This window comes from Styela clava, chromosome 14 (genome assembly GCF_964204865.1).
Source record: "Styela clava chromosome 14, kaStyClav1.hap1.2, whole genome shotgun sequence".
Taxonomy (NCBI): Eukaryota; Metazoa; Chordata; class Ascidiacea; order Stolidobranchia; family Styelidae; genus Styela; species Styela clava.
In genome coordinates, this window is record NC_135263.1 from 8764148 (window position 1) to 8776674 (window position 12527).

Sequence of the window (12527 nt, forward strand, 5' to 3'; positions counted from 1 at the left end):
TTATTTCATGCATGGCCGAACGTAAATTTCACTATCGCAGAATATGCCTGTCCTATATATAGCAATTCACAGTGTCTCAAAGCTTAAAGGTTGTGAGCCATAGTTTTGTAATGCCTGTCCTGTATAAAGCATTTCACAGTATCTTAAAACTTAAAGGTTGTGAGCCATAGTTCTGAAAAGCTGATAATCACTTTTAACCAGGATGGCAATGACAGCTGATAACTCCCTTTGACTTCGTATTGACATCGCATGTATTCTTAGTCATCTCTATGCTACACCATCCTTGGCCCTGTGATGTTATGAAAAATGTGTCACTCGACCATGCTTGACAGCAGGGTGATAAAATTGTAAACAAGAACATAAAATTAAACGTGAATTACAATGTAAGGCCGATAATTGACTTGTTTACGACTTATGAGCTTGTAGAATCTGTAAATGTAATTGTGAATTTCACGGTAAAGATTGTAGATATACTAATGGTTGTGGTATTGTTTTGTTGGAAAATAATACAAGAAAACCATAAAAGTAATATTAATGAGTTATAATAAGTTCTTTTTTAATTTTCGTTCCGCTGATGATCATACTTTGGTGTTAGACACTCCATTTATACATGTCTAAGAAACCATTGTCCAAAGTTGTCGACAAATAGAGTCTTATATTCGAACTCGAACTTGATTCATGGATTTCGCACCAAATATGGCAAAATCTGATTTTTAGCCAATATTTAATAAACTCCCACCTCGTTCCCCTCCACAATTATATCCAATACTTATCACTACCTATACTGTTCGGAATCGCTGTCAAAAGTTGCAGATCATACACGAATTCGGCATCGATAATCGAGTTCGCACCACATATAAGAAAATCTGATTTTTCATCAATTTTTGAAAGTTCATATTTATTTAAATTTGTTTCCTCTACGTCAGGGGTCGGGAACCCATGGCTCGCGAGCCATATATGGCTCTTTTGGTGACGGCATATAGCTCCCAGAAAAATCTAATATTCTAAGACTAGGCTTACTATTGTTTCGAGATTTCAAACTCTTTTATAGCCAAATTTGGCAGGAAATTCCCAATACGTTTGAGAACACGCGCCCAGCACATGTCTATGTTATGTAAGATATTTACTAGACAGGCATTGTGACAAACAAGGGGATTCTGGAACATATATTGTGACATCACAAAGCGATATAGTTTTAAAAACACTACGGAGTAACCTAAACGAAAAAGGGTGATGAGTATCGTAGATTTCAACTTGGGCTGCAAGTGAGCAACCGTTCAAGGCCCGCAGCGACTACATGCAGCATCAGAAATCACATTAAATGTATATTGACATTGTATGTGTTGACTTTCGAGTAAACATTTCAGGTCTGATTAATTGAAGAAATGTTATATGGCTCGCACGGAAATGCAATTGAGAATATGTATATTTTATGGCTCTCTTGACCAAAAAGGTTCCCGACCCCTGCTCTACGTGGTATTATTACGTATTTTTTACAAATTACGTACAAATTTAAAAAATTTTTGTTTTTGGCCGGTATTTGAAGCCCCATAAATCATAAAGTCCCGCCTTGTTCCCCTCAACTTCTATACATATTACTTGTCACTATTATTGCTATTCAAAATTACTGTTAAAAGTTGTCGGCACTTTGCGGATCATATTCGAATTCGGCATCGAATCATTGAGTTTTCACGAAATACAGCAAATTCTGATTTTTCGTCAATTTTTGAAGGTTCATATTTTGTTAAGTTTTGTTCTGCTGATGATCATACTTTGGTGTTAGACACTTGACTTGTACATGTGATTGAAATCGTTGTCAAAAGTTGTCGGCAAATGAAGCAACATATTCGAATCCGGCCTCGATATATCGAGTCAGCAATAAATTTCAGAAAAATTTGTTTTTGGTCGGTATTTGAAGCCCCATAAATCATAAAGTCCCGCTTTGTTCCTTTCAACTTTTATATATAATACTTGTCACTAATATTGCTATTCAAAATTACTGTTAAAAGTTGTCGGCACTTTGCGGATCATATTCGAATTCAGCATCGAATCATTGAGTTCGCACGAAATTCAGCAAATTCTGATTTTTCGTCAATTTTTGAAGGTCCCTATTTAGTTAAGTTTTGTTCTGCTGATGATCATACTTTGGTGTTAGACACTTGACATGTACATGTGATCGAAATCGTTGTCCAAAGTTGTCGGCATTTAAAGCAACATACTCGAATTCGGCCTCGATTTATCGGGTTCGCATCAAATTTTATAAATTTTTGTTTTTGGCCGGTATTTGAAGCCCAATAAATCATAAAGTCCCGCTTTGTTCCCTTCAACTTTTATATATAATACTTGTCACTAATATTACCATTCAGAAATGATGTTAAAAGTTGTTGGCACTTTGCGGATCATATTCGAATTCGGTATTCGGCGCGGCGGTGTGGATCAACGGGCTAAGCGTTAGGAATACGCTCGCCACCGCACCTCTAACTACTCTGCGTGGGTTCGCAGGTTCGAATCCCATGCAGGGATGTTTATGTGCGAGAGGATTGCTGGACTCCTCGCCGTCGTTGGGTGGTTCAGGTAACCACTGGTCGGTTACGGCTTCCTCCGCCACCAGGTCCATGCTTCCGAAAACAAACAATATAACTAATCCCATACCCGACTTGGAATGGTAACCGGACGAGCGGCCGTGGTTCGCCATATGGATAAGCCATCTTATCGGCTTTCCTCTCCCCCGGGATAAATATGTAAATCCTATCCTATCATTGAGTTTGCACGAAATACAGCAAATTCTGATTTTTCGTCAATTTTTGAAGGTCCATATTTTGTTAAGTTTTGTTCTGCTGATGATCATAGTTTAGTGTTAGACACTTGACTTGTATATGTGATCGAAATCGTTGTCAAAAGCTGTCGGCAAATAAAGCAACATATTCGAATTCGGCCTCGATATATCGAGTTCGCATTAAATTTTAGAAATTTTTACTATTGATTTTTTCACTATTGATACTATTCAGAATTACTGTTAAAAGTTGTTGGAATTTTGCGGATCATAATCGAATTTGGTCTCGAACCCTAGAGTTTGCATGTAACATTGCAAAAAAATTTTCCGATATTTTTGTGTTCCCATCAAATGTAGCCTTTTGTATTTTTTATTATTCTGTAAACATATTCTTATACGTTTCAGTGTTTCCGTTTTATGTGATATACAGTTATGCATGTTGTAATTACCACTACCAGCTGAATCAGTATTTTGGTCCGAGTTGTTTCCTTCGGAACATATCATTCCGAATAGGATCCATTTACTTTTTAAAAATATTGTAATGAGAGATTATTTTCCTCATGGGAACCGGTTGAAAACTGCAGAATATTCACAGTGGTCCATATGCAGGTGCAGTTCGCTGGTGCAAATGTACCTTACGTGGATACGAAGATAACGGAAACGTTTGTACTCGTTTAGTACTCGCTGGCATTACACTGTATTAAATCTGTCCACAAATATATGCATGTCGTTTGACTTACGGTAACTATTTGCATAAACCTGTACATGAAGCGTGCTGCGACATTAAACGCAGATACTAGATAGAAGATAGATAGATAATGATTTATTTTCGAGTACGGCAGTACATACCGGTACCGGTAATACAGTAAGCATAAGTACCGGTACCGGTAGTCTTAAACAACAATAAGCATAAAAATATATACGGAAGGGGACGGGCAAGACCTACAAGGTCGACCGACCCCTAAGGAGATACGGTATTTTACCAGGACTCTAAAGCAGTCATCATAATTGCAATAGTGGAAAAATAAATTTTTGAGTTCAAAACCCGTTTAGGAGGCCTCAGAAATCAATTTCCCAAAAGTAGGTACTGGAATAAGGATAAAAATTACAAGGAACAAGAAAAGGTAACATAACATAATTCTGTAATTACGCAGATCATAATGTTTTTAATAGTAATAAAAAATGCGAAAAAAAGAGAAAGGATAAGTAGGGCGTAGAGCTAATTATAATTTCCTCGAATTAATTTTACTCTATGTTACAAGAATCAAATCGTGACAATGAGGCAATTTTTATGAATGGGTGAAAAATTAAAAATATATTTCCAAAGCTATATAGTACATTTAAACATTTCAGACTATACGGTATATAATAGCATCTCCAATAATTCTCACAGAGGCATACGAAAATCCATCTATAAAATGGTGAATTCCTATCCATTTTATGAATTTGATAGCATACACTGAGATTTGCACGATATTGCATTATATTATAATCCGCCAATAAATGCTGTTTTAATTTGCATATAGGGTGGTATCAATCAAATAATAAAAATTACAAGAAAAAAGGGGTCTGGTATAGTTTAGTACCACATCCACTTCTAGTTGGCCTGGCTCAACAATTTTTGCATATGTCAATCCTAACGAGGCGCAGTTCTTACCACTTCATGGCAGCTCCTGCCACGAACGAACCGCGGCAGCTCTTGCCATGGTTTTATAACGCTATTCTGTATTCAGTAATCAGTATTAACGGTATATTCACAAACTAATGTACCAAATTCTAATTGATCATGCGGAAATATATCTACTTAAACCCTAACCCTAACCCCAAATCCATCAACACTGTATCCATAAGAAAAACGTTCCAACTTACTAAATATTTGTCACCATAAGGGACAGCCCTGTGCTTACGGCCCGCCTGCCGCGGTTACGACAGCAAAATTTTACCTGCCATTGGTTTTCAATTTGCTGCCGCGGTAACGGCAGCTCGACATTGGTTTGTGGCAGCTAAAAAGTCAGTCGCCATAGGTTTGGCCGTAGCGGCCATGGTATGGAAATACCGCCATGGTTTTGCGGCAGCTGCAGACGCCATAGAATACTTAAAACTGCACTTGATCCTTACCCCCACCTGACTACGTCACCGAAAAATTACGTCATTCCGACGTCGCAGTGGCGTAATAAGGCGCACCGAAGTATGCGGATGGTCGTCCAAAACGCGCAGACGATAACCCGAAATCGAGCAAGCTATTTCTCTCGTTTTCTCGTCGCAACGAACACGATAGGAGAGAGATCGCCGGCTTTAGCAAGTTCTTATCGGCGGCGCAGATGCCATTTTGGGCGATTAAATTATACTTTGGCAATCCCTATGACGTGATGGTGACATAATTTGTGGATGGCATAGTCAGGTGAGGGTTAGGAATAACGTATGCAAAAATCGTTATGCTACGCCCACTGGAAGTACTTGTGGTACTAAACTATACTAGACCCGAAAAAAGAACATCACATGATTACGCAGGTCATACTTTTTTTAATAGTAAAAAAAATGCGAAAAGAAGAGAAAAAATTAGAAGGGCGTGGGGCTAATTATAATTTCCTCAAATTTAATTTTATCTAATGTTAGACAAAAATCAAATTGTGAGAATGAGGCATTTCTATGAATGGGTGAAAAATTGAAAATACCATATTTCCAAAGCTATATAATACATTTAAACACTTCCGACTATCTAATAGCATCTTCAATAATTTTCACAGAGACATATGAAAATCCAGATACCAGAAAATAGAAAACAAAACACCCACCAGCGCATCGTTTTTGTCAATACCACCATATTTGTGCTTAATTTGCATGGTTATGTCCTAAAAGGGTGTCTATCAGTCGCTATGTGTCTTCATCTTTTGAACAAACAAAGTTGGATGAAAATCTAAGTTAATTACAGGTTCGCAATTTGTTATTATTAGTTATAAGATTATGTCTTATGTTGTCCCTTACTACTGTACTAGATTTTTCATATTCTTTTTCACTTTAAAGCCAAAGTGCCTCAATATTAACTCAGGTAAACCATGATCAAAATATAAGTAGAAATAAAATAAAAAATAATTCATTGGTAAAATGATGGTGTTCTCAAATATACATGCAGACATGGATGCAATGTCCATGTGGGCCAGTGGGTGGAAATTCCATGGGCGCAAATATCCTTGGTGTTATTTTAGGATTTAATTACAAAAATTTGTGGGTGTAATACCCGTTGTGCAAAACTATGCAGGTACAAATAATCCTGAGTACATAGGAGGTAATAACCGATTCATACTTGCGTCAGACATACATAAAATATGTTATTGCACTGACGGTCCAAATTCGAAGCAAGTGACAGATTGTGCACCTATATCAGTGTTATTCCAGCATGGATTGGTTATCGGCACATTGCAATATCTGAATATAGTCATGTTCACCATATCATCTTTACAATAAAAATTAGCTACTTACTACAGATCTCATGAACCTTTTTATTAAAATGACTATGGCCAACTGAGACGTTGCTTGATATGCATTTGATAGATACAGTCTGACAGTAAATAACTGTTTATTTATTTTTTCATTGGTAAGCTAGATTCGATGTTTCCACACTGTTAAATAATTTTAATATTTAATCTGTGACACAAACATAAAAATGTCAGATGTAGTCAGGAGAAAGGAATCTGTGATAAAAGTCATCCGATCACTTCTTATATCCTCACCATCTGGGTTAACATTGAATCAGTTGGAAAGAGATTATCAATTGGTTGAAAACCAGGGACTTCCCTATCGAAAATTCGGCCACACTGATTTGTTATCCTTCGTAAAGACCTTGAGTGATGTCGTCAAGATCGATTATCGCAACAGAGAGCTGGTTTTGTATGGAATTGCAGATGAAAAGACGAAGCATATAAAAAGTATGGTGGATCATCAACGAAAAACATCTCGTTATATGGGACTTGCTAAAGTAAATCAGCCTTCAAGACGTCCGAAAAGTGGACCTTTTGGTGCTAGACAAGCTAGAGGAGTTTGTTATGTGAGCGCACAAATACGTAGAAATGTGTACAATGTTGTCCAGTCCAATGTAAATGGAGTTCCTATGTCTGTGTTTCTAGATGTTTACAAGCAAGAGAATGGCGTCACATTGAATCCTGAGCGACTTGGTTTTAAGCGTCTGCCAGATATTTTTTTATCCATGCCAGATGTGTGCAAACTAGAATATGGACGAAGGGACAAGACTGGTAATACATTGTATGTGTATCCTCCGAAATTGCAACAAGGGCCCGCAATAAGTAAGACAAAAACCAAAGTTTCTGGTGGTGATTCTAAATCTCCTAGCATTGAAAAGCCAGCTAGCAGAAAGAACTCTGTATTAAATTCTGAAGAATCAGTTTGTGTTAATGAGGAGAAACCTGCGATTGCCGTTATCAAATCCGAACTCAAACCTCCAGTTGAAGACAAAATTTTCAGTAATTCGGTCATACCATCATGTGAGTTGTTGAGAAGTGAAATTTTGGAAATTTTAGCTGAAGAACCAAAGGGTGTATGGGCAGTGCGAGTACCTGTGTTATACAAAAAAAAGTTTGGCAAAGAATTGCAAATTCAAAAAGTTGGATATTTCAGCATCATTGAATTGCTCTCAACATTGAGTGATGAAGTCAGCATTACACGTCCCAATCCAAAAGGTGATTGGTTGCTTGCAAAAAGAAACGTAGATGAAAAAGACCAAAGTAAATTGTTGTGTGGCAGCTTTTACAATGAAGGATTGGAAGTTTTAAAAATGGAAGTAAAGGAGATGCTCATCAAATCAAAAGATGGAATTCTGCTTGATCGATTATCTGAAATTTATGAAAAGACGTTTCGACATACGTTACATCTGGATGAATACAATATTTCAAATTCCCTCGAATTCGTTGTCATGATAAGAGGTGTCTGCATCTATGAAAAAGATGGAAAAATATACGTAACTCTCACAGAAGATGAGAAAAAAGCAATTCACGGAGGGTATATCTCACCTAACTTGCCAGAGAATGATATTCCTCTTGATGCTATAGGACCAAATGCTTCATATAAATTACCAACCCTTCCATCTAAAGACGCCCAATATATAGATTTGTTTGTGTCTGATGTTACCAATCCAGAATATTTTATGGTTCAAATTTGCAGTAAACAGACTACTGGTGCTCTCAATATGCTTATGGATGAACTGGAAAGGTTTTATTGCTCTCCAGAAGGCGATAGATATAAGATTCCTGAATGTATGATCACGATCGGTCAACTTTGCGCTGCGGTTTTTATGGAAGATATGAATTGGCATCGAGCTGTGATTGTTCGAATCAATAAAGCATCGTATGCTGATGTGCTATACGTTGATTATGGAAGCATATCTGCTGTGCCTATTGCTTCTCTACGACTTTTGAAATCATGCTTTTTACAATTGCCTTCTCAAATGATTAAAGCTCGACTGGCACATATTCAGCCAGCAAATTTGAAATCATGGACTCTAGACTCCAGAAACTGTATGCTTGATATGTGTCGCGATCGTCCACTTGTTGCAATGATAACCAGTATTGAAAATCGTGTTCTCTCTCTTTGCCTTTGTGACACAACAAATCCAGATACAGATTTACATATCAATGATACATTGGTGGAAAAAAAACATGCTGTATATTTTCCCGACGATTTGCCCAAAGAAGCTGCTAGTACTTTGAAGAGCTTTTTACAACAACAAAATGAGGTTGGAAACAAGGGACCTAGTTGGCCTTGCAGTACTCAATCCATTACTAGCCAACCTTCAGACAATTTGGATCCAAGTCCTGATATTGCTTCTAAGAATGAAGTTGGAAATGATATTGACGAAAGCTACAAACCTGTTGCTCAACCACAAATAAGATTTGTTCGTCTGTTTTCAATTATTGAGGGTCAATATTCAATAAATATTATTAATTATGAAGGAAATCCGATGGTCACAAGTGCAGATATCTCATTATTTTTCCAACCATCTGGCGATGATCTCGTGCCTTTGCTGTTGATGAGAAACCTTAGATTTATTGAGCTCGCTATTGCCGATGATGAAAAGCATTCTCAACTTTTTATTGAAATGAGGGAAAAAAATGTTCCTGGCACCATCAGGCACTATACATATACAAGTATTGTATTTCTTTATCGCTTGCAAGATGTACCTGCAATCATCAAAGGAATTGGTCATGCACAAGAAAAGGATCTTATCGATGGAGTGAAAAAGATATTGATAGCGTTTGATCCAGATTCTAGATATTGGATTTCAGATGATGAGGATGATTGCCCAGAGTTAATTTCTGTCGCTCAAGCAGGTAACCTTGAATTAAGTAAACTTGAACACGAAAAAGAAGAATTATTCAACAAGCGGAAAAATTTACTTGAACAACTTGCAAATCAATCCAGTGCTAGTGTAGTGGACCAAACTACCGATATTGAGGAAAAGTTATTTGCAATTAAAGGAAAAATCAAGCAGTTATCGTGTACTTTACCGAAGGAAGTTGAAACGCAGGCACAACAAAGTGCGGTTCATGATGCAATGGTCAGTCAATACACCTCTCATGCTGTCACAGTAGAAAAGAAAAGTGAAAACCTGCTTACAGAATCTTCACAAATATGCTCGAAATCAGACTTAACAAGAGTGGCTGAAGTAGTGCCGTTTATGAAACAGCAAGAGGCCGTGAAAACTAATCTTGATACTGATTTTTCTGAAATCTCTGGCGCTCATCTTTCTCATGATGTTGTTGATTTCACTACTTTCAACTTGGCTAATGAACAACTACCCCCTTTAATTCATGGATCGTCTGGAAGTACGAATTGGAGAAGTACGCAAGTATCAAATCAAGTGGTAGTAGATGGAAGCGAACATTTACCATCAAGAATATTCATTCCTCAAACGATGCGAGAATCATTTACGCAGCCTATGGCAGAAAATATCCCATTTATGTCTCCTCAGTCCCAAAATGCAATCAGTCAAGGTAGTCAAGTGCAATTACCTATTGGGCCGCGGCAGTGGAGATTAATGCCATTGGCACAACAAAGGATGAATCATAATGCACCGCAATTTTTTCCAAATCAAAATCAAGGCCAGGTGTATTACAATCAGATGGCGATTCCTGCCACTGGATCTGTTAATATGCAACATTCACAGCAGTTGGTTTACACTCCCCAAAATCGGCAAGAAGGACAATATTCGCTTTTTATGCCAGTACAAGGCATGCCCTGATTTGTTTGTAAATAATATTGTAAATATTTGGTGTTTTATAAACTTGACACTGTTTCTTTATAAGTTTCTCACTGAATTTTTTTGTTCTTTTATTAATGCACAATTCTACTTCACAGGTTATTCGTTGGGTTTCATATTTCTTTCGTTATCATGTTTCACTTTTTATTTTTTTAAAGCTGTGACTGCCTCAATCTGCCGTTCTTTAAAAGTTCCACTGTGCAGTACATTTGTTTTAAATTTGTTCATTTCATTCCTCAGTGTAAAGATGTTCAAGTGACCTGATTTGGAATTAATTGTGGACATTTTGTAGATTTTTTTGGTAAAATTGACTGCTTAAACATTTCATAACATTTGGTGTTATTTTTTCTATTGATTGAATTGCCTCGCAATTTTTGGTACGCAATTACACATCATTCTGTCATTAATGTTTCTCTGCTCTGTTTTGGCAGATAATATATAATAGTATAAAGTAGAAACAATAGGAAAAAGAAAATGGCTGCTTTGCGAACTTGTGCAAGAAGATTACATAGGATATGCATCTCTAGCTCTCAATTACCACAAGGTGAGCCCCAAACCTGAATCCAATTAGAACACTAGATTGACTAAAATATTGAAAGCTAAACCCAGGAATCTAGTTTTCAGACTAGAAACAATAGTTAAAATTCAATAGAACACTTCTCTGTAATCGAAGCGGGAAAAATGTAGGAGACTTAGATGCTATATAAAAGTTTTGAGAAGCATATCATAATACATTATTCTGTAACACTAGTAGTTTTGTACATTTTCTTATTACATACAAACCACTCGGATAGCCCTAATATGACATCACAGAATACATCCTTTATCGTTTATGCAATTCAAAATTTCCAAGTCAGTCTACTGTTGAAAATTTGATTTGATTTTATATAACATCTTACCTTCTTCACATGTAAACAAAAGTATAAAGAAAAATTCAAACTACATCAACAAAATATACCTGCAACCTTGTTATTTAATCAACACTCGATATTTAAATCTTTGATTATTCAGCTGAATGCAAAAGGCAGATTCTCACACAATCAACGTTAACGTCAAATGTCAGTTTACCCATCACTAGGAACATTCACACATCAAGATTATTGTCAATGTCACAAGAAAAAATGTCGACAAATTTTAATATTCAAGATGAAGATGATTTTAAAGAAAAAGTTTTGAAATCAGCCACCCCTGTCGTTGTTGATTTTCATGCAGAGTAAGTTCCTGGGACTAAGGGTTTTTAAGCGGTAGCAGAGACTTTACATGCTATTTTTATTCGTTCCTGCCAAGCTTTTGTAGTTTAGGTGAGCATTATGTTTTCTCAGATTCCTGAAAGGGTTCAGGATTTTTCACTATCTTGAAATAAGCATGCAGAGTGCAAGTACGAATTTCCCACACATTTTATTCGATAATCATCCTATATGGTTGTCATCATAATTCATAACTATTGTTTGTTTTTTTAATCTAAGTTCTTTTAAACACTGGTGTTTTTGGAATCATGTTGTGATTGGGGCCATTGAAAAAAATGATATTTGAGCTCACAATGTCCCTTCAAGGCCCAAAAAAGTGCTAATATTAGGAAATTTAATATTTATTTTTGTATATTTCATTGCTAGCTATCTATCATTACAGCTGGTGTGGACCTTGTCGATTGTTGGGACCAAAACTAGAAAAAGCAGTTGATGAACATGATGGAAAAATTCTTTTAGCAAAAGTTGATATAGATGAGCTTTCAGAAATTGCTATGAAATACAATGTATGTTGTTCTTTGGGTTTGTGTGAATGTGGCACTAATTGTAACATATAGCAAGCTACCAGTACTCTCTTTATGTCATTATTGCTTGCCCTCACTTTTTGATAGAGGGTTGTGCTCATAAAATTTTATACATTCTATAATGGTTATGTTGAATGCAGGCAGTGCTATCATTCTGTATTAATTTGGATCATGGAGTGTTTTGACACAAAGTCTTCTGATATTTGATGTGTAATCTTTCTTTTCCTTTGGTATTTGATCATTTTTTTCTTTGAATATTTGATGTACAATTTTTCTTTCAGGTGAGCGTTGTTCCAACAGTTGTTGGGATTAAAGATGGCAAAAAAGTTACAAATTTTGAAGGAAACTTACCGGAAAATGAAATTCAAGCATTTTTAAAGAGAATACTGATGAAATGATTTTTGATATCACAAACTGTGTTAGAACCATTTAATTATATCTGATTATTACTGATTTTGAAAACAAACTAATAAACCAGTTGACAATTGGTGACAACATGAGACTGGATTGTATTAATGTTGCAGACAGTTAAATGTGGATTAAGGTTGAATACACCACAACATAATACAAGAAATACTTACGAATGTTACGATACAGGCACCTTCCTGATACATTTCAAATCACTGATTGCGATACATGCATTTCTACTGCATGAATATAGTAATAAACTACTTGAAAGATTTGAGTTTTTGTATCTATTTGTAGTGAACAAT

The 12527-nt window shown here is 36.2% G+C and overlaps 2 protein-coding genes across 2 annotated transcripts; both read left to right on the forward strand.

The window, feature by feature from the left end:
• The first annotated feature begins 5549 nt into the window (after positions 1–5549).
• On the forward strand, positions 5550–12302 carry LOC120341698 (thioredoxin C-1-like). The gene is made up of 5 exons (XM_039410277.2): positions 5550–5705; positions 10475–10587; positions 11055–11256; positions 11673–11796; positions 12096–12302. Exons 2-5 carry the CDS (start codon positions 10518–10520, stop codon positions 12210–12212), a joined length of 513 nt encoding a protein of 170 aa, XP_039266211.2. The 5' UTR covers positions 5550–5705; positions 10475–10517; the 3' UTR covers positions 12213–12302.
• Positions 5838–10475, forward strand: LOC120341697 (tudor domain-containing protein 5-like). The gene has a single exon (XM_039410276.2). It carries the CDS (start codon positions 6438–6440, stop codon positions 10023–10025), a length of 3588 nt encoding a protein of 1195 aa, XP_039266210.2. The 5' UTR covers positions 5838–6437; the 3' UTR covers positions 10026–10475.
• Positions 12303–12527: the final 225 nt, after the last annotated feature.

Excerpts from the sequence above, each read along its gene's own strand:
- LOC120341698 (XM_039410277.2), top strand. The coding sequence starts at position 10,518 with ATGGCTGCTTTGCGAACTTGTGCAAGAAGATTACATAGGATATGCATC. Across the intron at positions 11,257-11,672 it reads GTTGTTGATTTTCATGCAGA|CTGGTGTGGACCTTGTCGAT; the intron begins GTAAGTTCCTGG and ends CTATCATTACAG. Across the intron at positions 11,797-12,095 it reads AAATTGCTATGAAATACAAT|GTGAGCGTTGTTCCAACAGT; the intron begins GTATGTTGTTCT and ends TTTTTCTTTCAG.
- LOC120341697 (XM_039410276.2), top strand. The coding sequence starts at position 6,438 with ATGTCAGATGTAGTCAGGAGAAAGGAATCTGTGATAAAAGTCATCCGA.